This window comes from Camelus bactrianus, chromosome 10 (assembly GCF_048773025.1).
Source record: "Camelus bactrianus isolate YW-2024 breed Bactrian camel chromosome 10, ASM4877302v1, whole genome shotgun sequence".
Taxonomy (NCBI): Eukaryota; Metazoa; Chordata; class Mammalia; order Artiodactyla; family Camelidae; genus Camelus; species Camelus bactrianus.
The window spans coordinates 56,184,197-56,212,052 of NC_133548.1; the positions used below are offsets into that span (position 1 = coordinate 56,184,197).

Sequence of the window (27,856 nt, forward strand, 5' to 3'; positions counted from 1 at the left end):
AAAATTTAGACCTGAGGAGCAAGAAGAAGGGACAGAAACTTCTGCAGAACAGGAAGACTAGAGTGCACTGCAGGTGCTAACTAAATATGAAATAACGACACCACTTAGCTTTTGGAAGATTTCCTGCAGTGGAGAGTGCCGACTAAAAGTAGGTAGTTGAAAGCTGAGAGCAAGTGGGAATTTCAAGTTTCTCACTCCCTAAGAGGGCTGAAAGGTAATGTTTCTACATATCACAAAAGCTGGCATTATAGATCCTTGATATAAAGTACTCTTTCAGGTAAAAGACAAAGCTTGGCTCCTTGAAAATGCTCCCAGTGCCCATTTCGTGTTTCTTACACTTGCCACATGACATACTAAGGGAAACACACATGATTTCAGTTTTGAGCAAACAGTCCTAAAACCAGGCATCAGAAGGCCTGGCACCATGGGTGTGAGCCTGCGGGGCTGCACAGAGTCCCACACTTAATATTATGCTCTGCTCTCCCCGTCTTGATATTCCAATTTTTGAACATGAAGCCCCATTGTCACTTTGTACTGGGCCCCACAAATTGTGTAGCTGGTCATGGATCTCAGGCTGCATGTGCCCCCATGTGTGGGGCACTATGTGTGACAGGCACTTCCATTGTGTTCTTTGATGTGGGGCTTTATATGGACAGGGCTGCGCAGGCTCAGAACCTGCTGGCTGAAGAGGGGCAGAGAATTTGTTCAGGCCGTTGTCATGGCTGCAGCTCAGGGGGTCTCGCTCAATTTAGCCACAAATCCACGTGCTCTGGGCATCTTCCAACTAGAGGACAGGATCTAGGGTGACTGTATGATGGTCAGCTGCCCATTCAACATTTAATAACACAGAAGTAGTCCTACAGGAGTCATGCAGTATGTAACGTGGCAGTAAGTGAAACAGGAGGAAACACTAGACAAAGATACACGTGACCCGTGAGTTGCTGACATATCTTTAGAGACAGTGGACTAAGACAAGGGCTTGGCACCATTCTATGCTTGGAGATAAGAATAGATAATTTCATACTCTAAGCCTCAGATTGCTCATCTGAAAACTGGGAAAACAATACCTACTGAATATATATATCAAGTGAAATAAAATATATGAAAGTCCTTCAATAAAGCCACATGACACTGTAGGTGGGGGAATGGGACATCTGGTTTAGGGTCTAGGCCCAGGCTAGCCTCTTATGGGCAAACTTCAAACCTGGTCTCCATTTTCTCTTCTTTACAATGAGGCTAAAAATAGCCATCTCTCATAGGCTTGTATGAGAATTAAATAAGATAATCCACATAAGGTGCTTGGCAAATGGCCTGGCATTGAATAGGATACAATTATAATTAGCTGTTTATTATTATGAGGTATTTTTTAAAAACTTGTGAATGTCCTTGTTTCTGTTCTTACTGATTTATAATAAAAAGGAAAATGGATTTGAAGTCTATACTATTTTTAATATGGTATTTGTGGTGGGGGAGGGTATAGCTCAGTGGTAGAGTACCTGCTTAGCACGCACGAGGTCCTAGGTTCAATCCGCAGTACCTCCCTTAAAATAAATAAATAAATAAATAAACCTAATTACCTCCTCTGCCTCCCCACCCCCCAAAATATGGAATTTGGCTAAATGAGTTTTTAAAAAAACACAGAAACAATTATCATTACTGAACAGGACAGCTTACTCACCTGATCAAGAAGAGACAAGGACTTCTGTTAGGCCCAGAACAATTTGCAAGCCATGAGGTAACTGAGTAAAATTTTAATTAAAAGTTAAATGCTCTCCAATCTAGTAATATCTATAACTCATTCACTTGATTGAGTCAGCAGTGCTGATACAGACTGTAACCGGGCAAATCTCCATTCGAGAGGTGCTCACCATCCGGTGGAGGGGACAAGTGAGTCAATGGATGGGCGGTGGAGAGGGTGTGAAGGTTAGAAGGGAGTTTATATGGTGCAGAGGCACACAGAGGAGCACGTGCTTAACTCAACCAGCATCTATCAACCGTTGGTGATTCTCCAAATACCTTCTTCTGTTTCACTGTCAAGTTAACTGCTATTCCAAAAATTCATTCAGTAAGTATTTAAAGAACTCTTAACATGTTAGGCACTGTTTCAAACGCTGAGATGAAAGGACCAATGCCTTGAGTCTAGTCCCTTGCTCTTAACCTAATCTCGTGACTGAGGGTGAAGATTCCCTCAGTTTTCCCATGTGCTCACCTCTCACCTGTTCTCTCTTGTCAACATTCTATGCCTTGCCTTTTGTTGTTCTCCCTCCTTTCTAGTTAGAGCTGTTTGGATTGTTCTTGGAAGTAGTAATTTTGGGCTAAGAGGCTAAGTCTCTCCTCTGGAGATGTGAAATTTCTGGAAATATGATTACCATGGGGTGAGAGGGAAGAGCAGGACCCAGGTTGGTGGAGTGTCTCAAGATGCCTCACTAATCTTTTTAACCCCAGGGCACAGTACAGTCTAAGGTGGATGGTTATGGCTCTGAAAAAATTTTCTGGAGGATCAAGTGGGTGAGTGAGTGAATGAATGAGGGTCCACTATTAATGAAAATGATATCTGGATTCTAGAACTTGGAATGGAGGGATAGAGAAAACAATGTGATGGTCAACGGAAGGGTCATCCATGGTACTTTTGTCCCTCTTACTATAGAAACTTAAAAATTAAAAACCTTCCAAAATCAGGGCCAGCCTGTGATTTTAGGGGAAGGAGAAACCTCCACTAGGTCTCCAGTGACTCCTCCTCCTTTCTATTTCTAGCACAAAATTAGCTGCCTGAAGACAAAGCCTTTTGTTCCACAATTAAGGACGCACTTAAAAATGCAAATGCTTGAAAGAGTGAGCATCATGCTAATGAGTTGCAAGACATAAAGGAAGAATCTAAATCTATTTTGCTTTACAGGAGGCACCAGCTTAGGGGGCAGACTTTGAGCACTCAAAGGGGGAAAGGGACTTCCCCTTTACCTAACGAGGCCCGTCTGGCAGGTTCTTTCATAGGCTTAGTTTAATTAATCCTAGCAACAAGCCTGTGAATTAGGTGTTATGTCCATTTTATACATGAGAAACTCAAGTTGCAGCAACTGATAAGCTGTGAAGTCTGGACCAGAAGTCAGGTCGATGTGGAGGAAGTCTGTATAGAGTAAAAACCAAATAGACGGTCTATCAATATGAATGTAACCTCGGCTCCTACAGGGTTAACTTCCTCTGCACTGTATTGCAGTACAATGAGCATGGGCTTCAGAGAGAGACATACCTGGGTAGAGAATATGGCTTGGCTACAAGCACCATGGGTAGGTTATTTTTAAACCTCTCTGGCCTTCTAGAAGGTTCCTCCTCTGTAGTATGGCGATAATAATCATATCTGTGTCACAGCACTCTTTTGAGGTTTAAATGAAGTCAGGAGTAAAGCTCAGACACATAAGCCTTGGCCCCTCAGTGTGGCTGGGGCTGCCCACTCTGACTTTGCAATGCCCTCTCCAGATTACTCTGGTTTCCCAAGTTCAGACTTTCTCCAGACTTTCTGCCTCATCTTGTTCAGCTGTTTCAGGTACCTGGTCATGTCTCCCCCAGTAAGATTTTAAGAGAGTTAGGAACCTCTGAATCCAAGGTGCTGCAATACATCGTATTTCTGAAAGAATAAGTGATGATTTTGCTAAATAAGAATATATGAGTGAATGAATAGGAGGCATTAAAAATGCCATCACTGGCCAGTGCTGTGCCAAACAAGCCCTGGGCAGGGGACGCACACAGCTGACTGTAACATGTCCTCTGGGGACAGCTGCTGAGAGGGTATTGGGTCCAAGGTTGGAAAGGAAGAAGATAAAAATATGATTTGTAATCAAGTCCACAGATGCCATGGCTTTGCCTTAAATGATCTTGAGAAATGCACACAAGTGAAGTTGGAAACAGCTTTGCACTGGTGCAAAGTCCCCTGACATGCTCCAATTCTACATTCTTCCTTAGCATCCCCAGGTTACTGACCAGTGAGTGGGAAGTAGAGGGGAAGGATATGTTATTGTGAAGAAGGAGGAGGAGGAGGAGAAAGAGGAAGAGGAGAAGGAGAAGGACCAGAGTCTCTTACTTACATGACAATGTTTCTTTCCCCTCCCACCAAAATCAATCAGGTGAGAATATCTTTCCCCTAGAATAAGAACTCATCAGGATGAAGAACCCTGGGTGAGATTTTTGTGCAAAACTGTCCTCGATGTAACTTGTAGCTGTATGTCCCTGGAATAGGAAGACTAAGGTGCTGAGTACAAGAACCAGGATGAGGCTCACCCTGAACCCTGCCTCTACCCCAGGTCCTCTCACTAGGAAGGTATAGGCTGTGTGTCATGGTCTAAATCTTTGATTGATTTAGCCCCAGTTGAAAGCAGGTCACAGAGTTCAGTAGGCGAATGAAGTAGCCTGAATGGCCCTGAGAGCCTGATGTGTCCTGGAAATCCCAGCACCAGCAGGTCACGCTTGTGTCCTCAGGACACGGCCAGACTCCAGGCACTTGGTATTGGACTTCCATAGAACTGACTGCTCAAAGGTCTTGCCTTATATTCTAATTTTTTTCTTTCACATCTGTATAGGAAACTGTCTAGGGATTAATTCATTCAACAAATATTTACTAAGGAGACTTCTTTATGCCAAGACTGTGGTGTAAGGCACTAAGGATATAATAAAACTAAGACGTTAATTGGGATTTGCAGGTTCAGTATTGAACCATTTTTGAACCAGTATTTCCATTTCAAGGAGCTTTTACCATGAAGCCTTAATAAAGACTAGAGTGATCACTATTTTAACAGATGAGTTTTAAATACCAGTAGTCTTCTGGGCAGATTTCACCACAGGAAGCCTTATAGGCATGTTGTAAAGATTAAAATAGGTTAATAATTGCAAGGCATATAACTCATGAGGTATCAGGAAAGGACAGTTACAATAATGATCTGCATACTATTCGAACTGCCTACAGATATGGACACTGAGACTCCTGAGGGAAGGAGATCTGTCTTCTTATTCATCTCTGTATCTTTCACATCTACTGCAGACTGGTACATTGGTGCTAAGTCCGTGAAACCACATCTGCTGAATGAAAGAATCAATGTACTGATCATTCAGAGTGAAAAAACTTTATGTTAAACAACGGGGCAGGAGGCAGACCTAAGCGCATTTGTCATATTATATAGCCTTGGAAGCAAAAACTGTCAGAGAAAGAAAGTTTGAGTTACTAGTTCAAAACGTGGACTTAAGGGGGAGGGTATAGCATGGTAGCGGTAGAGCATGTGTTTAACATGCATGAGGTCCTGGGTTCAATCCCCAGTACCTCCACTAAAATAAATAAATAAACCTAATTACCTCCTCAACCAAAAATAAAATAAAATAAAATAAAATAAAATAAAATAAAATAAAATAAAATAAGGACTTAGAATCAGTGTAAAAAGAAGTAAGTCCTTCAAATCCAGAACAGAAACTGTGAGCACATGGCTTAAGAGTGGCTGAAAAATGCAGAGGGAAAGTGGAAGAAATTGCAGGGACAGGGACACTCATAACACCCATGAAGAACTGGAAGGGTCAGGTGTAAGCAAAGTGGCCCCTTACTCTTAGCTGTGTCTCCAACTGACTTCCTTTCAGGTTCTACCTCTGGGTAGACCCTTGTGGGGGATGAGAAACACCTGGTGAGTTGTCAGAGCTGGGCACGCTGGAGCTGTAGAACCCCAGCTACCCCTTCAGCTTCCCTGGGGTCTAGAGGAGTAGCAATGTACAAGGGCTCCAGAGGGTGTGGAGAAAAGGGCACCCTCCTACACTGATGGTGGGAATGCAGTCTGGTGCAGCCACTGTGGAACAGTATGGAAATTCCTCAAAAGACTAGGAATAGACTTACCATATGACCCAGTAATCCCATTCCTGGGCATATATCTAGAAGAATCTCTAATTTGAAAAGATACCTGTACCCCAGTGTTCATATTAGCACTATACACAATAGCCAATACATGGAAACAACCTAAATGTCCATCAACAGATGGCTGGATAAGGAAGCTGTAGTATATTTATACAAAGGAATACCACTCAGCCATAAAAAAGAATAAAATATTGAGATTTGCAGATTCTAATTAATATATATAAAATAGATAAACAAGTTTATACTGTATAGCACAGGGAACTATATTCAGTGTCTTACAGTAACTATGGTGAAGAAGAATATGAGAATGAATGTATGTATGTTCCTATGTGACTGAAATATTGTGCTGTACACTAGAAATTGACACAACATTGTAAACTGACTGTACTTCAACAAAAATATATTAAAACTGAAAAAAAAAAGAATAAAATAATGCCATTTGCAGCAACATGGATGGGCCTGGAGATCATTATTCTAAGTGAAATAAGCCAGAAAGAGAAAGAAAAATACCATATGATATCACTCATATGTGGAATCCAAAAAAAGACAAAAGAAGACACAAGTGAACTTATTTACAAAACAGACTCACTGACATAGAAAACAAACTTATGGTTACCAGGGAGGAAAAGGGGTGGGAAAGGATAAATTGGGAGTTTGAGATTTGCAGATACTAACAACTACATATAAAATAGATACACAACAAGTTTCTACTGTATAGCGCAGGGAACTATATTCACTATCTTGTAGTAACCTATCATGAAAAAGAACATGAAAATGAATATATGTATGTATATGTATGACTGAAACATTATGCTGTACACCAGAAATTGACACATTGTAAACTGACTATACTTCAATTAAAAAAAAGTGGGGTGCTCCAGGAAGTCTGTCCTCCTCCCTTGCTGAAGGAAAGCTGAAAAAACAGTGTCTCATTCACAAACAATTCTATATTCTCTTTGTCCTGCAGTTGACAGGCTGTCTTTCTAATATGGTGATAAATACCGCCACCGTTAATCAATTGCTTCCCATGTGCCAGATATTTAAATTCACTATTGTATTTAATCCTCATGACCGCTTTATGGTGTTCCATTACTACTCCAATCCCACAGATAGGGACGCTAAAATCAGAGCGACTGACGTTTCCAAGATCTCTGAGCTAGTAAGTGGCAGAGCCAAGATTCACATGTTAGTATGTCTGGCACAATCCAGCAACTGTGATCTTAAATAAGCACTGCTCTCACACACAGGACCTGAATGTCTAGCTCACGTTTGGTCCAGCTTTGTGATCTTGGGGCAACTATTTAGCTTCTCTGAGTCTCAGTTTCTTCCCTCTGTAAAATGGAGGAAATAGCCCCCGACTCTGTGGGGTGCCAGGAGGATCACAAGGGGACATATATGCAGAGTACTGACATAATGGGTGACCCACAGAAGGTGGTTGACAAATATTTCCCTCCACTTTCACTTCCTCATCTGTACCAGGGAGAACTGCCTTCCAAGGGTCTGGGATCCCAGGGACACTAACTGTAATGCAGGGAAGAGGCGCTCTGCTGTCTGTCTGTGTGCTGTGTCACCTGCCCGGAGTATTCCTTCTGCAAGCTGCAGATCACAACCCCTGAGAGATTATTAAATCAAGTTAATGAGTTGTGACCGTCATGTTTTTTAAAAAGAGGGAGACAAACAAAATGGAAAATAGCAAATTCTACTATACATAAGACATGTTGATACGATGTAATGAAATTTTTCTTTCAGCTTTATGTGGGTATGTATTTACTGAGTCATGGTGAATAATGTATTTCTTACATTAAGTAAAAAGACTTGAAGGCCTCTGGGTTAACTCGTATAAAATCCTCAAGAATCAGTTCAGATGTCCTTGCATGAGGGAGCAGTAAAAGATTCCTGGCCTTTCTAGGGCAAACTTTTCATGTCACTCTGCATTGCGGTCGTCTTCCCCAAGTCTGCCTCCCCTGTCGGATGTGAGTTTCTTGGGGACAGACAGGAGACATGACTTTTAGTGCTGGGTCCACAGTGCCTGTTAGAGGTCCTGGCATGGAATATACGTTCGAAAAACGCTTGATGAATGCATAAATAAACCATAGAAACTGTCTTTTAAACCTAAATTCACAACAGAAAGGTTAGTCACTTGAACTCTCAAAATCAATTATCTTTTACCAACAAATGAACATGGGCCGAGTTTCTCTTTTACATTCTTTCCTGTGACCTTTTATTCCCCACTGATAGACTTACCAGCTTTTTCTCTTCCCTCCTCCATTCTCCCAGTGTCCTGGGTGTTCTTGCTCTCTTTATCAAAAAAGGGATCTCAACTTTGCCATCTGCACTTTTGTGTAAATTTAGCCCCCTCTATCTCTGACCTTTCTCAGCAGCTTTCAGAGATAAAGGTGTGTCCCTACTGGCAGCAGGAAAGCCTTATTCTGTCATACAGATGCTTTTACCAGCTGATAGATAAGAAAAGAAGTGCATATTTCAGAGGCAATGAGACCTCAACCTGCTCATATGGAGAATGTCCAAGGTCACGCAACAAAGCCCATGTGCCAGTGGCTCACGAGCCCAAGTGCATCTATGACTGAAGAATTGGTAATGTACTTGTGGAGCACTGTGAAAAATATTTCCTTCAAATTTTTAACATTATTTACTTTGATGGTTCTACAACTATATATGTTTCACAATGCAAGAGATACCCAATGCACAGAGCCCACTAAATCAAATCCACCCAAATGATTTGCGGGGAACACGTATGCATCATCATTGGGGACAATCAAAGCCATTTGCACAGCACTGTCAAAGCACTTCAAGCACCTTACACCAAAGATTAAAAGGAAAAGAACTGCAACTAGATTGGAAAATAGGGAGGGTTGGCTCAAGTTTACACCACTGCCTGGCCCAGGTGTGCTAGTTCCCTCCTTCTCCCTTCTGCACTGTCAGGCACACAAAGCGCTACCACCCGGGAGGATCATTTCTAGTAGGGGAATGGAGCCAGCTTCTGCACCTTCCTGAGAAGATGCATCCTCTGAGTCACGGCCAGGGCAGGGGTAAGGTTGGGAGCGCATGCGTGCGTGCGTGCGTGAGTGCGTGCGTGTGTGTGTGTGTATCTGTATGTGTCTGTGCGTAGGGGAAGAGGAGGTAAGTCCGAGGGAAAGAGTGGTTTCGTGGTGCAGACAAATATTCGACTAAGTCAGCTAAATTGTTTATTACAGGACAAAGAAGCTGCTTGCTTTCTGGTTTGGGTTTTGACTTCATAGAAAAATATGAATAGTACTAAAGAAATCCCATATGAAATCCCTATAGTGCAGTTTATCCTGTGTAAAAACCCCAAAGAGGTTTACGTTTGAATTTCTCCTCTCAGCTAATCTATTCCTTAAGCCGAGAGCTGGCCGCTGTGCTGACAGCAGCACACTGGGATTCACAGCCAAAGTGCATTCAACTGCTGATACACATCAGCTCAGCTCTAGGCGGGCGGAGTGACGTATGGGACTGGGAGGTAGGAGCTCTGACTCTGCCACCCAACAGCTGGGGGGTCCTGGGGCTCAGTCTCCTCTTCGGTAAATTAAACAGTAAGTATGGTGATAGCTAAGGTTGCAGTCCCAGAATTACATAAAGCTAAGCAGAATGAAGAGACTAATACTCCAGGATGTCATTCTCAGATTAGAGACTTTTAAACCTAAGAGACGTGCTCATCATCTGGTATTTATATAGTAAGAGGAAGTCTGCTACTGATTTATTTTGAGAGAGCAACTAGTTGACTTTCCTAAATAAGTACAATCCACTGGCATTAGTTCTGTTCAAGTGCTCTAGAAGAAATAAGCATCTCTGTGAAAATCCTATAGCCAAAATTGGTGTTAAAAAAAAATCCCACACGACAAAGGTACAAACATACCAAATCATTCTGAGTAAGGATTCCCCTTAGGCCTTGCTATTTCATTTCATTTTCTAGCTTTAACTAATTAATTTAAATTAATGTATCATACTGCATGAGAACAAGGCCAGGGGATATTGTAAGTCCTTTCCCTCTGATTTTACTCTCTTCATGGTCCATATCACTTCCAAGTCTATACCTCTAAGAGTCATTTAGATGCTGAGGTCAGCCCTCTACAAGGTACTTTTGGTATCTTGCACAGAAATAATTTGGGAAATTTCCCATGAGGTGTCAGCTATTTTTGGGTCCCATTTAAAGGTGGTTCCTCCTTTCAATATAACCTCCAACTATTAGAATGTTAACAAGATAACATTCTTTATTACCTTAAGTCTTCATCTCTTTTGTATGTTATGGTTTTATTTACCATTTCAAATAATAAAGGTCTGATTCTGGTTAACACTACTATTTCAAAAAAGTCTATTACTTTAACACAATATCATCGTATCACTTCATTTAATTTTCCTAATCTTCCGCAACTTAATTAAAAGGACTAAGCTATTACAGTATACTTTCAGTAAACTCCTAGTACATTAACAGTTTTATGCATCCTATTTTTTTTTAACAAGATACCAAGACTGGTAATTTTTCTTTCCAGTCTTATTCTATATAACCATTTCATTTTCATTAGCTGATTTATCTCTATCTTATTAACCTAATTTGGCTCTTCCTAATTTGCTATCCAAGACTAAAACATTTCAAGATTAAAAAATATTTCTTATCACAAAGATCAGCAATACAACAGGAGTAAGGAGAACAGAAATAGCCACTTTTCATCATATTTGTTACATCACTTTAAGACATGTTCCAGGGTGGTTCTCAATGTTTCTTTCACAGATTACATGTAAATGTACCAAAATAATCTTCCAAAATGCAGCTGAACAAATTTGGGACATTGATATTCTGATTTTTTTTTTTTTCAAATTTAAAATCTCAGGGCTTCTGAAGTACTAGAACTCTCTGGAATAAGAAGGGACTCTATGCTTGTCAGAGAGGCCAGCAAATCAAGACCCTCGAGAACCTGCCACCTTTCGGAATCCTGCTCTCTCTTTGGCCCTGCTGTGCCCACCTAATGCACACAAAAGGTAACTTTATAGCCAAAGTGGAATCAACAGGACAAGTCAATTCAAGTACTTAAATTAATATGTATACTATGCACCTCATGCCAAGAAAAGACAGTAAAATTTCAGATGAGGATATGACCCTTGGTGGGAGTCAGACCAGATACTAGGGGAGAGAGAATACAGTGAGGATGGGTGTGGTTCCTCCACTGGTACCTGGATTCATTTTCTTCATCAATTGGGCATCACTCTCCCAGTTTGGCCATTAATGCATATATTATTATTTTTTATTAGTCATCATTTCTTTTCAATTGAATGGTAGTGGAATGAAGAATAGTTTCCAATTGGAATTAGGAAGATTTTCATAGATTTTATGGAAAAAAAAGGAAATAATGTTTTCATATAAAATCCTCAAAGAAATATGATGAACTATTTTTGAGAAAGAACTGGATATTTCAAATTCATTGAGTTTTTAAGAATAAGTTTTCTGTTTTTTTAAAAGTATAGTCAGCACTGATGCAGTATGTTTTGGAAGGAATATGGGAGGCTCATGCTAAGAAGAGGGGCATGTTACAGCTGAGTGACGATGGGTCATACCCAAGAGTTAACTACAGGGATGAAAGACCGGAAGGCATTTCAAGTTCAATCAATCATTGTTTTTTCTTGGTAAATTAATGAATTTCGTCAGGCAAGGAACAAGTAACCTTTTGTGGCTTTTTGTGGTTTGAGAAACAACTGGTAATAAGATGCCACAGAAGACAGTCATTCCACCAAAACTTTAAGAAAAAAAAAATCTCGTAACTCTTTGAGAGAGTACTTCTGATTTTCAATCAATACACCACAGTTAATACAACAGATATGATGCAGACTGGGAAGCACTATGGGAATATTTTCTTCCCATACTGATGGTAAGTAAGCAAAAGTCCAGGGCTTTGACTCACATATTCAATTTTAGATGTGTCAGAATTGAAAATGTTTCTTCTCACTATTTCCATTGCAACCTGTGCCAAGAACTTTACCCTGGATCACAACATGGTCAAAGAAATTGTTAAAAGCAGAGGCTTTTAACTAATTTAACATCATAACATTTCAATGATTTCCTCAACATGGTTAAACTTAAGGTCTTAGAGTGGTACATCGAGGAGTGGGGTTAATAAGAACACTTGTCCCACTGCTATAAGGCGCTGCCTTTGTCTCCCCAAGCTAATCACTCACAAGCGCAGATTACAGTGAGAAACACGCGGCTGCCTACCTGACATAGAGGGAGCGTTTCTGGTTAGTTCGCAGGGACCCGGACCCGGAGCTCATGCTGTGGTTCATCATCTGCTCTCGTAGGTCATGGATTTTGGCCTCAAATCGAGCGTAATCTGTGAATGGAAACAAAGGTGGCAAATTTGGTTCCGTGCCTTCAGCAAGTTAGAAATGCTGCACACACAAGGCAGCCCTTCATCCCTGTTGTCGGTTTCTTTGTCGAGCAACAGGGAGATGCGCAACTCAGGAATGGTAGAACACAGAGGGTTCGCTTCTGTATTATTTATTTGCAGACATTCACAAGAGGAAAGGAGCAAATCAGTTACTTCCCCAAAAGTAACTCTAAAACATACTGCCATCAAATTCCCAAGATGTGAAAAGTCCATAGGGGAGGAGGTGGAGGTTTTTATAAATGGGCAATACAAGGTACCCTTGTGGTGATGGAAACGTTCTCTGTCTTGACTGTGGTTGTGGATACAGGTACTTGTACATGTAATAAAATGACACAAAACTAACCACGCACACACACACACACACATAAGTGATTACAAGTAAAATGAGAAAATCGGAATAAATTTGATGGCTTACATCAATGTCAATATCTGGCTTGACATATAAAATGTTACCACTGGGTAAAACTGAATAAAAAGTATATAGGATTTCCCTGTATTATTTCTTACAACTGCATGTGAATCTATAATTATCTCAAAATAAAAGGCTTGATTTAGAAAAGAGAGGGAAAAAAATTGCAGAAGTCCATGGAATTACTGATGTTATAGGGGTTGAGGTGAGTTTCCAGTTACCCTCGGCCTGATAGACCAGACAGTCAAGTGCTTGATGATGAACTGTGTAGAAAACATCATTTAATTTTGCTAAGTTTTTTCTGCTGGGAGGCTGTAAGAATCTGATCACTTGGCATCATACCTCAGCTTTACCCTATAGCTTTAATATAAAACATCACATGCCACACGTCATTAATTTTAAGATACACAATATATTTAAATTAAGTATTAAATCTATTTTAGAAACATTGAAAGAAAAAAAGGGTCTAAAAAATCAAGGAAATAAAACTATTACACTAGTTTATCACAGGAAAAATTTTTTGTTATGTCAATCCAATAAAAATAAAAAAAGATTTTGAGATATTTATTAGCATAATTCAATATTCTTGATCCCAACTTGCTCTGTCATCTCCTTGTCACAACAGTGTCTTGCTTTAGGAAAATCCAGTAGGTGAAAGGCTCAATTTACCCACATGATAACTATGTTCATTGAAATTATAAATGGTCCTTTCAATTATGAACAAAACTCATCCTGAAGAATTTTAACAGGGGCTCTTAATATATTTTAGAAAATAATTTGATTTTCAATTCAATTTATTTTTAACTTTTCACAAAAACACGAATGACTAAATGAATATAATAACTTTTCATAAAAACACGAATGACTGAATGTAACTGAGGATTATCTATTTACAGTGTATTTCAGATTCTTTATAATAAAAAGTTCCACAAAATTAAATTTAAATTCAATTTACCTGAACATCTATTGGTTGCTGTGGGGTAGAATTTCATAAAAGAAAACATCTGACTTTGGTTTTCAATGACAGACAACAATTAATTCTGAACGTTAAATACGTTTAAGGTTTAGTGCTCTAAAGATAAAAACCCTACTAGTTGATGGGAAATTTCTAGTGCTTAAGCAAAGTCTAGATTTGGAAGGCTTCCTGTTCAAAACTTTGCTTTGAATAATTAAATCCTAAGTGATTAAATAAGCAGAACACATAGTTAATCTAAAATCTATTATCCATAATTTAAGATATTTATTTCATTCCATTTTAGCAGAGAGAGAAAACACTTATTTACAACCATTTGTATGATGCTATATGCAGATTTAAATCATCCTGAGACAGTCATATTTTCTTGCCACCCTATTAAAAACCAATTAATCTTTATTGCTGGGCACATGGCAGATGCTGTGCTCAGGGCTTCAAGGACATTATTTCATTTCTTATTTAAATTATAAAACAAAGTACATGGATGTTGTAAAAATGTCAACTATATAGAAAAACACAAAATAAAAAACTCCCTCCTTCTTGTCTCTCACTGCTGTCCTTCCCTGCAGCCCTGCCTGCAGGTACATAGAGGGTGGATGCTGGACTTCTGCAGACATTTCTCAATTCATCTGAGTATATACATACACACATACCCACACACATGAGATCATAATTATGTATTATGCTAACGCTTTTTCCTTTAACAGTGTAACTTGGATCTTTTCCTACCTTCTCTCAAACAATAAGTATCATGTTTCTTAATACTCTTAATCACATTCCACTGTTCAGACTGTAATTTATTTAACAATTTCCATATAGGTAGACATTTGGGCCCGTCCAGCCATTGCTGTCAGACAGGGATTTGGTGCACGGGAGCACGTTCACGGCAGGTCAGTAGAGCACTGTGACACGAGTCTCAGTCAAAGCTTTGCACAGACATCACACAGCCATTAGTATTTTTCAGAGAAAATAATCTAGCCAGGATCACCGAGTTGGACCTCTTGGTTCCTTCTGAGCCATGCTCCACACTGTCACTTGCTAAGCACCATGCATCACCCCTAAGAATCACTAAATTTCCCATCTGTTCCCAGGACTCCTGCCTTTACCACTTGGATGACTTCACAGCCATGACAAAAACCTGAAATCCCACCTTTAACTGTCCCCCCTAAACACCTAATTAAGTGCCAGTCCTCAACCCCCTATGACTACTTGGCTACTTCACTGTACTTATCACCTCAAATTACAGTCATTTGTGCCGTTGCCCATCTTCCGCATTACACTGAGCTCACTGAGGCTTTCCCTGTTCCTAACCCAGTGTTTGGTATGCAGGAGGCATTTAATAATAGGTGATCATGGGATGGAGGGTATAGCTCAGGGGCAGAGTGTGTGCTTAGCATGCACAAGGTCCTGGGTTCAATCCCCAGTACCTCCATTAAGTAAATAAATAGACCTACTTATCTCATCTCTCAAAAAAAAATAGGTGATCATAAACATTTTCTGAATGAATGGATGAATAATGAATGAGGAAGTGAGCAGAATCATGAAATGAGTTCTGTTTGAAAATGCCTGCAGGTACTGAAATTGCCTGTTTTCAATATTATGGTTCTTTTAATGAAGAAAGACAAGATGTTTCTCCCTAGGACTTCTTTTTTCAAGGCTAATTATTCTGTCTAATGTCAAGGCTTTATTCCTGTCTAATCACTCCCAAAGCCCACTGTTATTTTCACCATTCTCTCGCAGCCTCTGTGCTCTCCCCACCTCAGCCGTGTCACATGGGAAACAGTTCCCTGATGTGTGACCTGGAGAACATCAGCACTTGGTTGGGCTCCTCCTCACCGTGTTCTCCTTACTCTGTGGCTCATTAGATCCCCCAAATGTTTCCTGCCATGCTTTTGACATGTTTATTCTATATCATATTCTACAGTGTTTACATTCCCCACTATGGATAGGGAGCTATTATATTGCTTATTGTATTGTATTCGTCTTAATTGGAACCCATCTCATTCTCAACTTCTCCACTTGGACAATGATGTTCATCCAAATCCTGTGTTCAAAAGTGTTTATCCCTCTGCTCCTTTTTGAAAAATAAAGCTTTACAAGTAATTTCATCCAAGCAAAAACAATAAGATCTGAGTTTACAAATATAAATGGCGTGTATGTGTGCATGTGCGAGTGTGAGAGAGAGAGAGACAGAGAGGAGAGGGGCTATGTCCACAGGTTTATAGTTAGAAAGGCTCCAGAAATAAATAAGAAAGTATGCATAAAGTGTGAAGTATGTCTTCTTTATATTTTATAAAAGTGCTGAAAATTACATTTTCAACAAGTTAAAACAAAGACCTAACACCATCACATCCATTTATTCTTAATTCCCTCTCCTTTCCCCAAATGTTCCATTCAAATGAGATGTAATAGTGCTCAGTCTTTACATATTCCAAGGGAAAATTCATGTTTACTGAGCACCTGCAATAGACTAGTTTCTGTGGTACAAACTTAAAAATTATATTAGTTCTCCTAACAAAGCTCTGAGGTAGGTATATTATTTTAGAGATGAGGAAACAGGTTCAGAGAAGTTAACTATTTCACCGAAGTCACAGAGCTTCTAGGAAACAGAACTCACTGGACATGGAGCTAGCATTCAACCCTGGATCTCCGTGAGGCCAGTTTGTTTTCATCACATCATGGGACCTATTATAATGCCACAATTCTTCCTTAGAACCCAAGTCCTCTTCAGTTCTCTATCACTCCCTCTTGACATCTTGCTCTCCTTCCTTTCACCTACTGCATTAATTATGTGCACGCTGGTCCTCTCCTTTATCGGCCTATAAACTCTTGAGAGAGTGTGTATGCCCCACTCATCTCTGCTTCTCTCACCTCAAGGTCTACCATTCCTCCTTCCCTGTACACAGGATGGTATCAGGTGCTTGGCATATAATTTTGAAAAACATAGAACCTGAATGCATTTCCTTCTTGAATGGGACACTGACATGAAAACTAAGGATAATTCTGCAGTGGGGAACTGCATTAAAGAAGCAGCACCTTATTCTGTCTTACTTTGCATGAAATAGGTGGCTGGCAAATGCTTTTTAAAGTACAAGTCATCTCTCTGTTGTTTCTTCTGACCACTAAAACCAACTTCTAGGTAAATGTTCTAGAGTTTCAAGAAATATTACCTCTGGTTAGTTCTTTTTTTCCCCTCTATAAATGAGAAGCCAGGTTAAAAAAAATCCACATTTCTAGGTATCTAAATCTAGACTGACTAGACACATTCATATTGGGATTGTGTCATTTTCATTCACTTAGACATGGTGGGTGATGACAGTTGAGAGGGTACAAGATTTGGATTATGCAGGGGTCAGAATCCTGGCTCTGCTATTTGTTAGTTGTGCATCATTATGAAAGTTATTAACCTTTCTGGGCTCAATTTCCTCATAAGCAGAATAGGAATAATTGTACCCACTTTGAGATACGCTGGGAAGATTATGAGAGAGAGCTGACGGACCTAAAGGGTTGGCTGCTGGTAATGACACAATTCTTCTTGTTAATGTTCACATGTAATTCAACACCTACTCTTGTTCACTGCTTGCAAAAGTCAAAACCCCTTTCTGTACTGGGCAAAATAGAAACCTGTGTCTGCTCTTAGAGCCCCCTAATATTGCCTTACTCTGCCTGTTATGAACTGATGTCTCCTCCAGGACAAAGAGGAATAAATCACAGATGGCCATACTTTGGGACACTTGGCACCGGGATGGAACTACTCACCTGTTAGGCAATCATTAAATGGCTTCTTGGGGTCCTCTCACCAATCCATAGTGATAGAGGCCAGGAGAATGATGCCCAATTCCAAAGCTGCTGCCTTTTCCAGGAATATCAGTGACCTCGCCCATCAGTATCATCTCAACGCTGTGAGACATTGATGGACACTTGGATGGAGCAAGGGCAAGATGTGAACGTCACACACTACACATGAAGCGGGGGCAGGGCTGGTGTCTCTGCCATACACTTGCTTCTTCTGCAATTTGTCAAGTGTGCACAAGGAGACCCAGGGGCAAATCCACTCCATGACCCACACAGGAAAGGAGGTAGGGGTTATTTAATGCAATCGGTTTAATCTGCATTGACTGAAACTGCCCAACTGCTTACGTCTTTAGAGATGGCTCAGATGGCCAGTCTTGTGTCTGAGAGAAGGAAACAATAAGCTTGCTGGGTAAGATGACAGCCTGACGTCACAGGCCTGGCCTCCCCCAGGTGAGCTGGGGGGCAGTGTACCCTTCACAGTTATGACCTCATCCAGCTGACTCACGTTGTCAGTCCCCAGAGGAAGCAGTGAGCAGAGCAGAACTGGGAACTCTAGGTGACGAGACCAGCTTTCAGTCTCAATCCAGTCATTTACTACCAATGGTGCCTTGGGATGCTACTGAGCTTCAGTCTGCTCTGGTGTACATTGTGAGATTCCTCTCACACGGTGGTTTGAGAATCAAAATGAGATTTGACGCAAAGCATTTTGTAAATGTAAGAGAGTTGCTTGTGTTGCTATTGTGGTGGCTCCTGTTAGGACACATGCATATCCAGGCTTTAGTCCCACTAATGGGGACAGTAGCATCCTCTTCCTACATGCTCACTACGGACGTGTGTGCAGCTTTAACAACAACTGGTAAATCATTGGGAAGATTCTGCACATCCAAGCAGAACAGGCTGCTCTCCTGCAGAGTTATCCATTTCCACACTCCAGGGGAAGTAGTCTGAAAAGATCACCTGCTGCTCACCCATAAAGTGGTACTTTTTTTTAAAACATTTTTTTTGTGGAAGTGTAGTTGATTTACTACATAAAAAATGGATAAACAACAAGGATCTACTGTATAGCACAGGGAACTGTATTCAATTTTTTGTAATAACATATAATGGAAAAGAATCTGAAAAGAAAAAATATCTGTGTACGTATATGTAAAATTGAATCGCTCTGCTGTATACCTGAAACTAACATTGTAAAGAAGTGATGCTTTTTAACAGACAAACCTGAGAGAGAAGACTGCGGTGGCTTATAAGTTAAGGAAGCCTGAGCTTTGGAGCACCTTCCAGTAGGGCTGGGGCAAAAATCAATAATGTGCAGTCTACTGGTGACACAACATTGTTCACCTGAACATGACCCTTGCTGTCACCAGGGTCCAGAAGGGTGTATGGGGAAAATGCAGGTGGAATAGTTTACATCTATCCTTAGCACAGCATCTTATCACTGTTCTGGGGATGACATACTGGTAAGCAATGGTAAATGCTTCCATTTCTTTGGGGGAAGTACTTTCTTTTATTTATTCAGCAAACGTTATTACACGCTAGGCACAATGCTAATTGCTAGGGATATTGAATCCACTGGACAGACCTTTGACTCCAGGGGCTCACAGGCTGGTGCACAGCATTTAACTTTCTGGTTTCTTGGGGTAAATATAAAAAGAGCACCTACCATTTAAATATCTGCTCCTATATGAGTATCAAGCACTTTCTATATATATATGAAAACATAAGTCAATTTACAATGTTGTATCAGTTGCTGGTGTCATACATGGACATATATATATTCATTTTTCATATTCTTTTTCACCGTAAGTTACTACAAGATATGGCACTTTCTAAATTGTAACAAGATAGCACTATGGTGGGAAGAGACAATACAGTCAGATATATGTTACAATGGAGAACCTGAGGCAGGTTAAATCTTTGCAAAAGACCATACGGTTGCTGGTAGAGTGAGAAGAGCAACTAGGGTCTGAAAGCCTGGAGTCAGTTGCTGCATCTGAGTCTTGGCTCTGAGTTGATATTGGGAAAATCCCTTACTCTCTCAGAGATGCTGTCTCCTCCTCTGTAAAATGGGGACATCTTCTCTGCTCCTATACAATGTTGTTCTAAACATCTAATACAGTGTACTTCATTTGCATCATTTTAAGCAGTATTGATTTTAAAAAGCAGCATCAATTACTAATAACAGCACTGTTTTTGGAGAGGGTGAACTCGAGACTCATTCAGATATCACAAGTTGGAATGTATGTGTGTAGAAGGGGGAAGACGTTAGCCTTATAATCAATGTAATATGATAAGTAAAAGTGCTTAACACTAGACAATTCCCGACAAATCAATCAGTGCTCCCTCACCACTAGACTCTTCCCCAAACAGGCATGCGCAGGAGGATCGCCAGAGAATACTCGTTATGTCTCAAGCCCAAGAAGCAATACTTTGTGAAAATTCTTTTGTATAATGAATGATACAAAAATAATTCTATTTACTTGGAGCTCAGGAAAGAACTGACAGTTCACATTTCACCACCTCTTCTTTTCTTAGTGGTCCTGAAATTTCAGAGCCAGAAAGGCACAGAAGGGCCCCTGCCAGGTTACACCAGGCTTTAGAGACAGCCTTAGAGCTTTCTGACTCTGGCAGTTTTTCAGGTAGTCGTGCTGGGAGGGCTGCTGTTTTTCCAGACTAGTAGCGAAGATGGGCTTCTCTCCCACATGTGTATGGACATGCCCACCTGCCCTCGAGAGAGCTGACCTCTGGCCACGGGGAGGATCTTCAGTGGATCTCCCCAGGCTGGTTATTCCGCCTAAGCATCTTACTGGCCTTTTACCCCAACTCCTGACTTAACTCATTTCTCAGGTTGCCAACCTGCTTCTGTGTTAAAGTAGTGACATGGAATTTTTCACTGCTAAAGATTCACAGATGTTATGTGGTTTAACTTCTGATCCAAACTACTGTGTGTGTGTGTCTGTGTCTGTGTGTGACACGGGGGTGGGGGGTGGGGGAGACAAAGAGAGAGAGAGAGATACACAGATTAAAAACTAAATTCACCAAAATCCAACTATAACAGAGAATCCCAGACAATAGGGTGAGTCCACTATGTTTTCTGAATCCCACAAGGTAAGAGATCTCCGGCACTGAGCATTAAGAACTGAGTTATGGACACCTTAAGGGCAAGACAACGTCATACTTTCTCTGTATCCCTAACATCTGGAACAGAGTGTGACATAATCAGTCAACAAATGTTAATATAAATGTGCTGAATTGGGCAAGCTAAACAAAGACTTTGGGGAAAAACACTGACCCTTTCATTTGCCAAACCTACTACAAAGTAGATCAGATCTTTTAGAATAATTTTTAATAATAGTCTGATTTAAGATATGTTGTTTCCTTCCCTCTCTCTCTTTCTCTCTCCCCTTTTCTCTCTTTCTCAGTAGAACAGGGATCATTTGTTTTGACTAGAACAATTTTTTTGTGCAGCCTGGCTGGAGACCCTTTAAGGAGGTTTCAGTAAACACTCAGGAATTCTTTAATGTGTGAAATGAAGTAAGTTCTTTAGGCAAACGACAGTCTGAATCCCCAACCAGCTATTTTGTACAATATGCGCATAACTTTGAAAGTTAGATATGTCAAATTTCAGTTTGGCTTTATGCAAGCTTTGTTTTATGGATTCATAAAAGCAGATTTTCTTTGATTATCAGGAATATTGCAAAGTGGAGTCAGCCCAGAAACTTTTTGAATTTGGCAAAGCCTGTGTCTTCAGGCAATTGGGAGTTGCCTGGTGTAATGCTATTTTTTTTAAAGGTTCTGAAATAAGTAGGATCCAACTTTAAATGTTAAGTTCACCGCTGATTCACAATGTGGATTTTGTGCAAATTATTCAACCTGGAGAAGACTTGGTTTTGGTTTTCTCATATATACAATAATAGAAAAACAACATGTGCCTCATCATATTGTTTGAAGATTAAATGCAATAATAGTATTTGTAAATGGCAGAGTTCAGTGCCAGGAATAAACTAGGTGCTCAATAAATGGAAAAGAAAGATTAAGATCTCTTGATGCTTTCTATTCCTCAATCATAAAAAGGAAATATTAATACCCCACTTATGTCACAAGGTTGCTGTGAGGATCAAATGAAGAAACAGATATAAAAATGTTTGATAAACTGAATTGCACCATATAAAGTGATGATAATAACAAATCATATCAATACAGCCTTCTTAAAAAATCCCACTCTGCCTAGAAGATTATTTCCTCAGCACCTGAAATTTGTCTCAAAAGCTGTAGAATCAGATTTCTGTCTTGGCTGTGGAAATAAAGCTAAATAGGGCATCATGGTTAAGAGAGTAAATGTGAAACTCTGAGGGGAAAATGGAAAATTCTGATATCATTAGGGCCTAGCTGCCAATAGCAATTTTCTCTAAAGATTTTGCTGGTAGGTTGGGCAAAAGGCTCAGAGCTGAGATGCACAGGCTGTAGTTTAATTGGTGTGATCTGTAGCTAATGGTGCATCAGAAGAAGGAGCTGTGCTTCCAAATTTAAGGCAAAATGCTTAAGACTACATCCAACCAGATAAGAAAGCCTTCCTTGGCAAATACAAATATTGAATCTTTGCTGGATTTGCCCTGTTCCTTCTTTTGTATTAAAATCATGGAGCTAGAAGCTAAAATAATAATGTTCAAGCTTCCTGTGTTCTACTGCAATAATAATCAGTTAGGTCTTGCCCAGTGAAAAGGGTGATATTCTTGCCTAATTATAGACCTGCGCAGAGAGAGAAGATGAAGCAGTCTGGCTCTAGAGGCAGGCAGGTTGGCCGTCCCCTTGCATGTGACATAAGGGGAACAAATATCTGTCTTGCCTCCATGACATTCCTATCAGATTTACCCTTTAATAGCATCTTGAGAAATTACATATTGTGTTGGAGGATAAGCCACCATCCCTAGATAAACAGAAGCACAATGGGAAGAAAACTAAGAGAAAATAGAGGCTCAGAGAGGCTAGACAATTTGCCCTAGGTCACACAGCAGAGCTGGGACTCGAATCCAGATATTCTAGTTCTGGCCTCGTTCAGTGCTTTTTTCACGACGTTGATTCTACACTCCCCTCTACAAGTGACTGTGCTATTCTGTCTTTCGTTCCTGACATGTACTGTCTGGCCTGGTCACCCTAAGTGACCGTTTAACCACCAATTTCTGATACAGCTACAGACTCATATTTATAATGAATTCTATAAGCTAGGTTGGTAAGATCAAAATGAAAAGGCTTTGTTTGGTCTCTCCAATATGCTTCCCAAATGAAAGGTTCTCAATATGTCGTTAGGGTGATTCTGGGTTTAAGGCTCGAAGTCAGCTGGAAACCATGATTCCTGTTGGTGCAGGTGTTCCAGGCTTGGGGCTGACGGCCAGGTTCACATTGCTCCAAAGAGCACACACCGGGCACTCATAGGGCTGTGAGGCAGGAGATGCTCAGGAGAGAGAGCAAGCAGCCCTGCCTCTGATACCACAGAATCGGCAACAATTTGGGGCAGAGGTTCCCCGGAGAGGCTGCAGAGAGCAAGGCCATGTTACAGCATGAAAAATAAATAAGGCTGAGGGTGGGAGCACTTCCTAAAGCTAAACTTACATAATAGACTTTGGGTTTTTTTTTTTTCTTTCTTAACTTTAAAGTATTTTTTCTTACTTTTTGGTTGTTAAAATGTCCTTTTTATACTTTAGAGGTATAATCACCAAATGTAATGTACAGTGCTTGCTTGGATCCTGATTAGGAAAAAGAAATTTTTATGTCATTACAGGCTGCACATTAGATCATACCAAGAATTATTTTTAATTCTGTGGGGTATGACATAGCATTGTGGTAATATAAGAACATGTTGTCGTTTTTTTCTTTATAGTTCCTGCATATTGTAGAGATGAAAAGAGATACTGTTGGGATTTTTTTTTTTTAATATATTGGCAAAGAAAATACTTCAAGTGATAAAAAGCAAATTGGCAAACTTGACCGTTATTGAATATGGGTGACAAGTACATGAGCGTTCTTTGTAAAATTCTATTTTTGTATGTTTGAAAATGTTCAAAATAGAAAAAAATTGATTTTTGTAAAAGAGTAAACATCTTAATTTGATACAATTTAAAAGCTGACAGCACTATGTCAAGTCCTCCTCACTAGCACAGTAGGCTGGGATGACAGGACCTGGCCCCTCCTGGCTCTTCCCCCACGTGCCCCCAAGTGTGTCACTCTGAGCCCTGGTTTGTTCACAGTGAAGTAGGTATAGTACACCTAGACCTGGCATCATTTTGAGATTTCACTGAGGTAACAGCCATGAAATGGCTGCTCAAATGCTTCTGTTCAATCAGCAAACATTTCTTGAACATCAACCATGGTGAAGCTCTGTGCTAGACACCAGTGACAAGATGTTAAAATGCGGTCCTTGCACATAAGGACTTCCCATTACTGTGATCTAATGTCTACATTGATTTCCACAGTGATGGCAATTCCAGGACTAGCTCGAGCTTCTTGTCTACAATTCTCAGTAAAGGCAAGAAGGTCCCTGCTGAACTCCCCAGCTCATCTTTTTCTTAACCCTCCTTTTCGGTTTTCTCAGACTCTAGCTTTTGAGATTTTCTCAGTCCCATTCTTTTCTAGCTGCAAAACATCATCCATGCTGTCCCCTCTGCCTGGAACACCTTTCCCATCAGTCTTCACCTAGCTTTCCCTTCTTGTCTTCAACATCATTTCCTCAGACAGCTCCCAGGCCTATGATAGGTCCTTCCAACAAATATGACTGATAATTCTCCTCTGCAGAACTCCACTTGCAGGAAACTAGTTAATCATCTGTAAGGACTTGCTTATTATTGGTGAGGCACATGGTGGATGTTTGAGAAAATGTTTGATATCTGATGGAGTGGAGTTGCTGGTGTGACTGTTCCCCCTTCGTCCTGATGAAAAAGTGACCTAGCCATTCTGCAAATGGCGAGAATTTGATAAATGTGTTCTATTCCTCCATGGCTCTCCCACTAAAAAGAAGAGGCAAAAGGAAGAATTGCCAAAGATATGGATCGAAAGAACTATTTACCCTTCACTTCTTTCCCATCATAATTATCTATTTCTGAATCCTAAAACAGCTAGATTCTTCTCCAATCCTAAGATTCCCTTTTACTTCGTGAGATGCTATATGTGTTCCTATTTATTATCTTAATATTGCAAGTATTTTATGGCATGCAACCAGAAAAATCACATAATGGGAAATTACCCACAGCCCCCAAACAAACAAACAAGAGCTGAACAGAACTTCGGCTCAATTTATGGTAACAATTTTGTGCTCAGTTTAGCTATTTTTATGGCGTAGAAAAAATTATTTTGCTTATTTCACTGTTTCTTTTCTACAAAACTGTTTCCCTGATTTTTGGCAAAAGATCTATAAGAAAAGTAAAGAACTCCCTGGGTGTACATGAAGTTGAAATTGTCATTTAAGTACAGACAAAGTGTAACCCTATAATGTCCTCTGCACAGTATCACTTGCTAAGAAATTTGAACTCTAAAACAAAGATAATAGGGAACCACTGGGTGTCTTTTAAGGGATATATTGTATTTGTCACTTAGCTAGCAGCATTCTGATGAAGAGGCCGGACAGTGACAATAGAGAGATCAGAAACCTCCTGGAAGTCATTGAGGTGTCTCTTTCAATGGCCCAGTGAGAGATGGCGAGGACAGTGGGAGTGGAGAAGAGGGTACAGACGTCTGGGAGGTGTAAATAAGAGGCTTTGCTGATTAGTTCAATGTGGCAGATAAGAAAGAGAGTGGACGAGTCCAGGGTTCCCTCAGGTTTCCAGCCTGAGCAACTGACTGAGAATAGAAAAGGAGGTGCCATTGAGGAAAGTAAAGAAAAAGAGTCCATGTTGGCACACTGATTTTGAGGGGACGTCATTACAGCCCAGCATTCTCGTGCCAGTGACTAGGAGTACAGGGAGAGACATCTTTAACAAGTGAAACAATTTATAAACTAGATGCTTTCCTGGGTCTATGGAACTTTTTTTTTTTTTTTTTAATAGCGGTACTGGGGATTGAACCCAGGACCTCGTGCATGCTAAGCATGCACTCTACCACTGAGCTATACCCTCCCCTCTATGGAACTGTTATAGATGAAGGTTGTTGTGCAGTTCCAGTGTGACAGGGTTGTGTGAAACACATACTAATCTTATCATTTCTATCCTCTAGACACATGGAAAAAATGAGAAAATAATGAACGTAAGTAACCATTAAAAGGGACTTCTATGCACAAATAAATAAAAATATGCTATGGGAAAATCGATCCCTGTAGAACCGAATCAGGCAGATTTATCTTTCTCTTGATTAATAATTTAAGAAGCAATCCCAGGCATGCTGCTTCTGGAGATGTAGGAGTAGCTCTTATAATTAGACTCTAATCTGAACCGTGAGGGTGAGGATCAGAAAGCTGACTCAGCCTGGTGTCAATTCCTTGCAACTTGCACAATGAAAGGCTAAAACTTTGGAAGATGTAGGATGACTGACTGAAGCCCAGTTCTGGGGGTTGCTTCAGCACAGTCACATGACAAGGTCTTTCAGTTAGTACCTGCTGAAAAATTCACTCTTCGTCGCCTTTAGTCTGAGCCTGGAAAATATCCGTGGGACCAGCTTTGGGATGGTGTTTCTGCTTCCAATTCAAGAACCAGAAATCAACGCACTCCAATAAGTCTCCTCTTTATTTAAACTCAGAGCTGGCTTCTATGGATCAATCCAAGAAATTGCGCTTTTAAATATCATCTAGTTATGTTTGTCCTACTGTAGAATGAATTTACAGATCCACAAAAACTCACCAAGCCCACTCTGGCCCACAGAGAACTGCAACAGACCAGCAGGTCTCTAGCTGGCCCCTTCTGGATTCATCAGGACAGAAAATGTGTGAACAGGACATCTTTTACACAGAAGCCAGTTCTGAACAGGAATTTGATGAGCCTTGCCCACCCTGATTAGTTTCTTTTCCATTTTGAGATGTTATCTAACTCCTTCTATTTTTTTTTACTTTTTAAGTTTTATCTCCTAAAGCTATATAGAACAAATCCTCTCCCCTATGTAACCCTTGAGAGAGAAAGAGAGAAACAGAGAAAGAAAGAAGGAAGGAAGGAAGGAAAGAAAGGAAGAGAAGGAGGAAGGAAAGGAAGAAAATGGAAGAGAATAGGAAGAGAGGAAGAGGGGTATGGGGGCAGGAGGAAGGAAAGCTCTCATTTCCCCTGGTTTCCTTGTCTCTTTAGGTTAAACAACCTCTTCCCCCTCACATCCTTCAGCTGTTCCTCTCAGGGCAGTTCTGGACCCTCCACCAGTCTCTGCTGCCCTCTCTCACAGCAGTCATCACTGGGTTTCTTTTCTCTTCTTTTCTTTTTGTGGTACTATTTGTCTTCATCCTACCCCAGCTCCTGTTGGCTCAGCCCCTTCTTAACTCATTTCTGGCTTCTTCATGGGTGTCTGGCTGGCTCATGACAGCGCATGAGAAATGACTGCCATGTACATGTAACGTGTGCATGAATGGATAAATCCACGTTCTGACTTCCTCAGTATTCCCTGCTTTCTCCCTGCCCTTTTTGCAATGGGTTCTCCCTAGAATGAACATGATAGACCAGGTATAATTTAATACATTTAAATGTCCTAGAGGTGTTTCTTCTTTAAAGGTTCCTTTTTTAACATTCCCCTGTTCTTAATTCATGAATATCTAATCTCCTTAAGTATATTCATTACTATTATTTTCCAGGTTTCCTCTCTTCCCTGCATTATCTTTAGATTTTCCGTAGTCTTTTCAGTTCTGTTTTTGTTTTAAGGATGCCCTGAAATGCCTGGTGATCCCTGTTTGTAAACCCAAATGAAGGAGGCACAGAGATGCTGACTGGAGGCTCTGTGTGCACAGGCAGGGACTGTGGACTAGTGGTCATCACTTCCTAGTGATAAGCTGGGGACTAATTTATTTTGGAGATACCCAAATATCAGGAACCGGAAATCTCTACGTTTAGGCCATTTCCATTTCCTCAGAATGCCGTAACATTGTGTTTTTGTTTTTGTTTTTGTTTTTTCAGGTTAAAGTCCCAGTTGCTGAGTTCTGGAAGGAAAGGAAAGGGAGACCTGAAGCATGGAGATGGGGGTGAAGGCCTCATCATTTACTACATACTTTACCTAATACTTTTGTCCCCTGTGCAGTGTCTTGCCCCAACCCTGATCCATATATGATGCCTCAAATCCAGAGATTCTTTGGCTTAATTTGCTGAGGTGAGCCTGGTTGGCAGGTAGAGGGAGGATCTGGGTCTGCAAAGCTCCTTATAAGACTTCTAAACAATTTTGTTTTCAGTCCTTCCCGACATCCCTGCCTTCAGATACCCAAGGCCTTTAATACCTGA

General features: G+C 40.5%; 1 protein-coding gene and 1 long non-coding RNA gene across 21 annotated transcripts in view; one reads left to right on the top strand and one right to left on the bottom strand.

Moving 5' to 3' along the window:
* Window positions 1-27,856, bottom strand: part of DLG2 (discs large MAGUK scaffold protein 2) — a 1,731,178-nt gene that overhangs the window by 136,993 nt on the left and 1,566,329 nt on the right. For all 20 annotated transcript variants that reach the window (XM_045509092.2, XM_045509086.2, XM_074372765.1 and 17 more), the window contains one exon: window positions 12,123-12,237. In XM_045509092.2, the coding sequence (XP_045365048.1) occupies window positions 12,123-12,237 (115 nt within the window). The remainder of the gene's footprint in view (window positions 1-12,122; window positions 12,238-27,856) is intronic.
* On the top strand, window positions 1,557-27,819 carry LOC123613818 (uncharacterized). The gene is made up of 3 exons (XR_006721257.2): window positions 1,557-2,065; window positions 10,747-10,894; window positions 27,539-27,819. It is a non-coding gene; the product is annotated as an uncharacterized LOC123613818 (long non-coding RNA).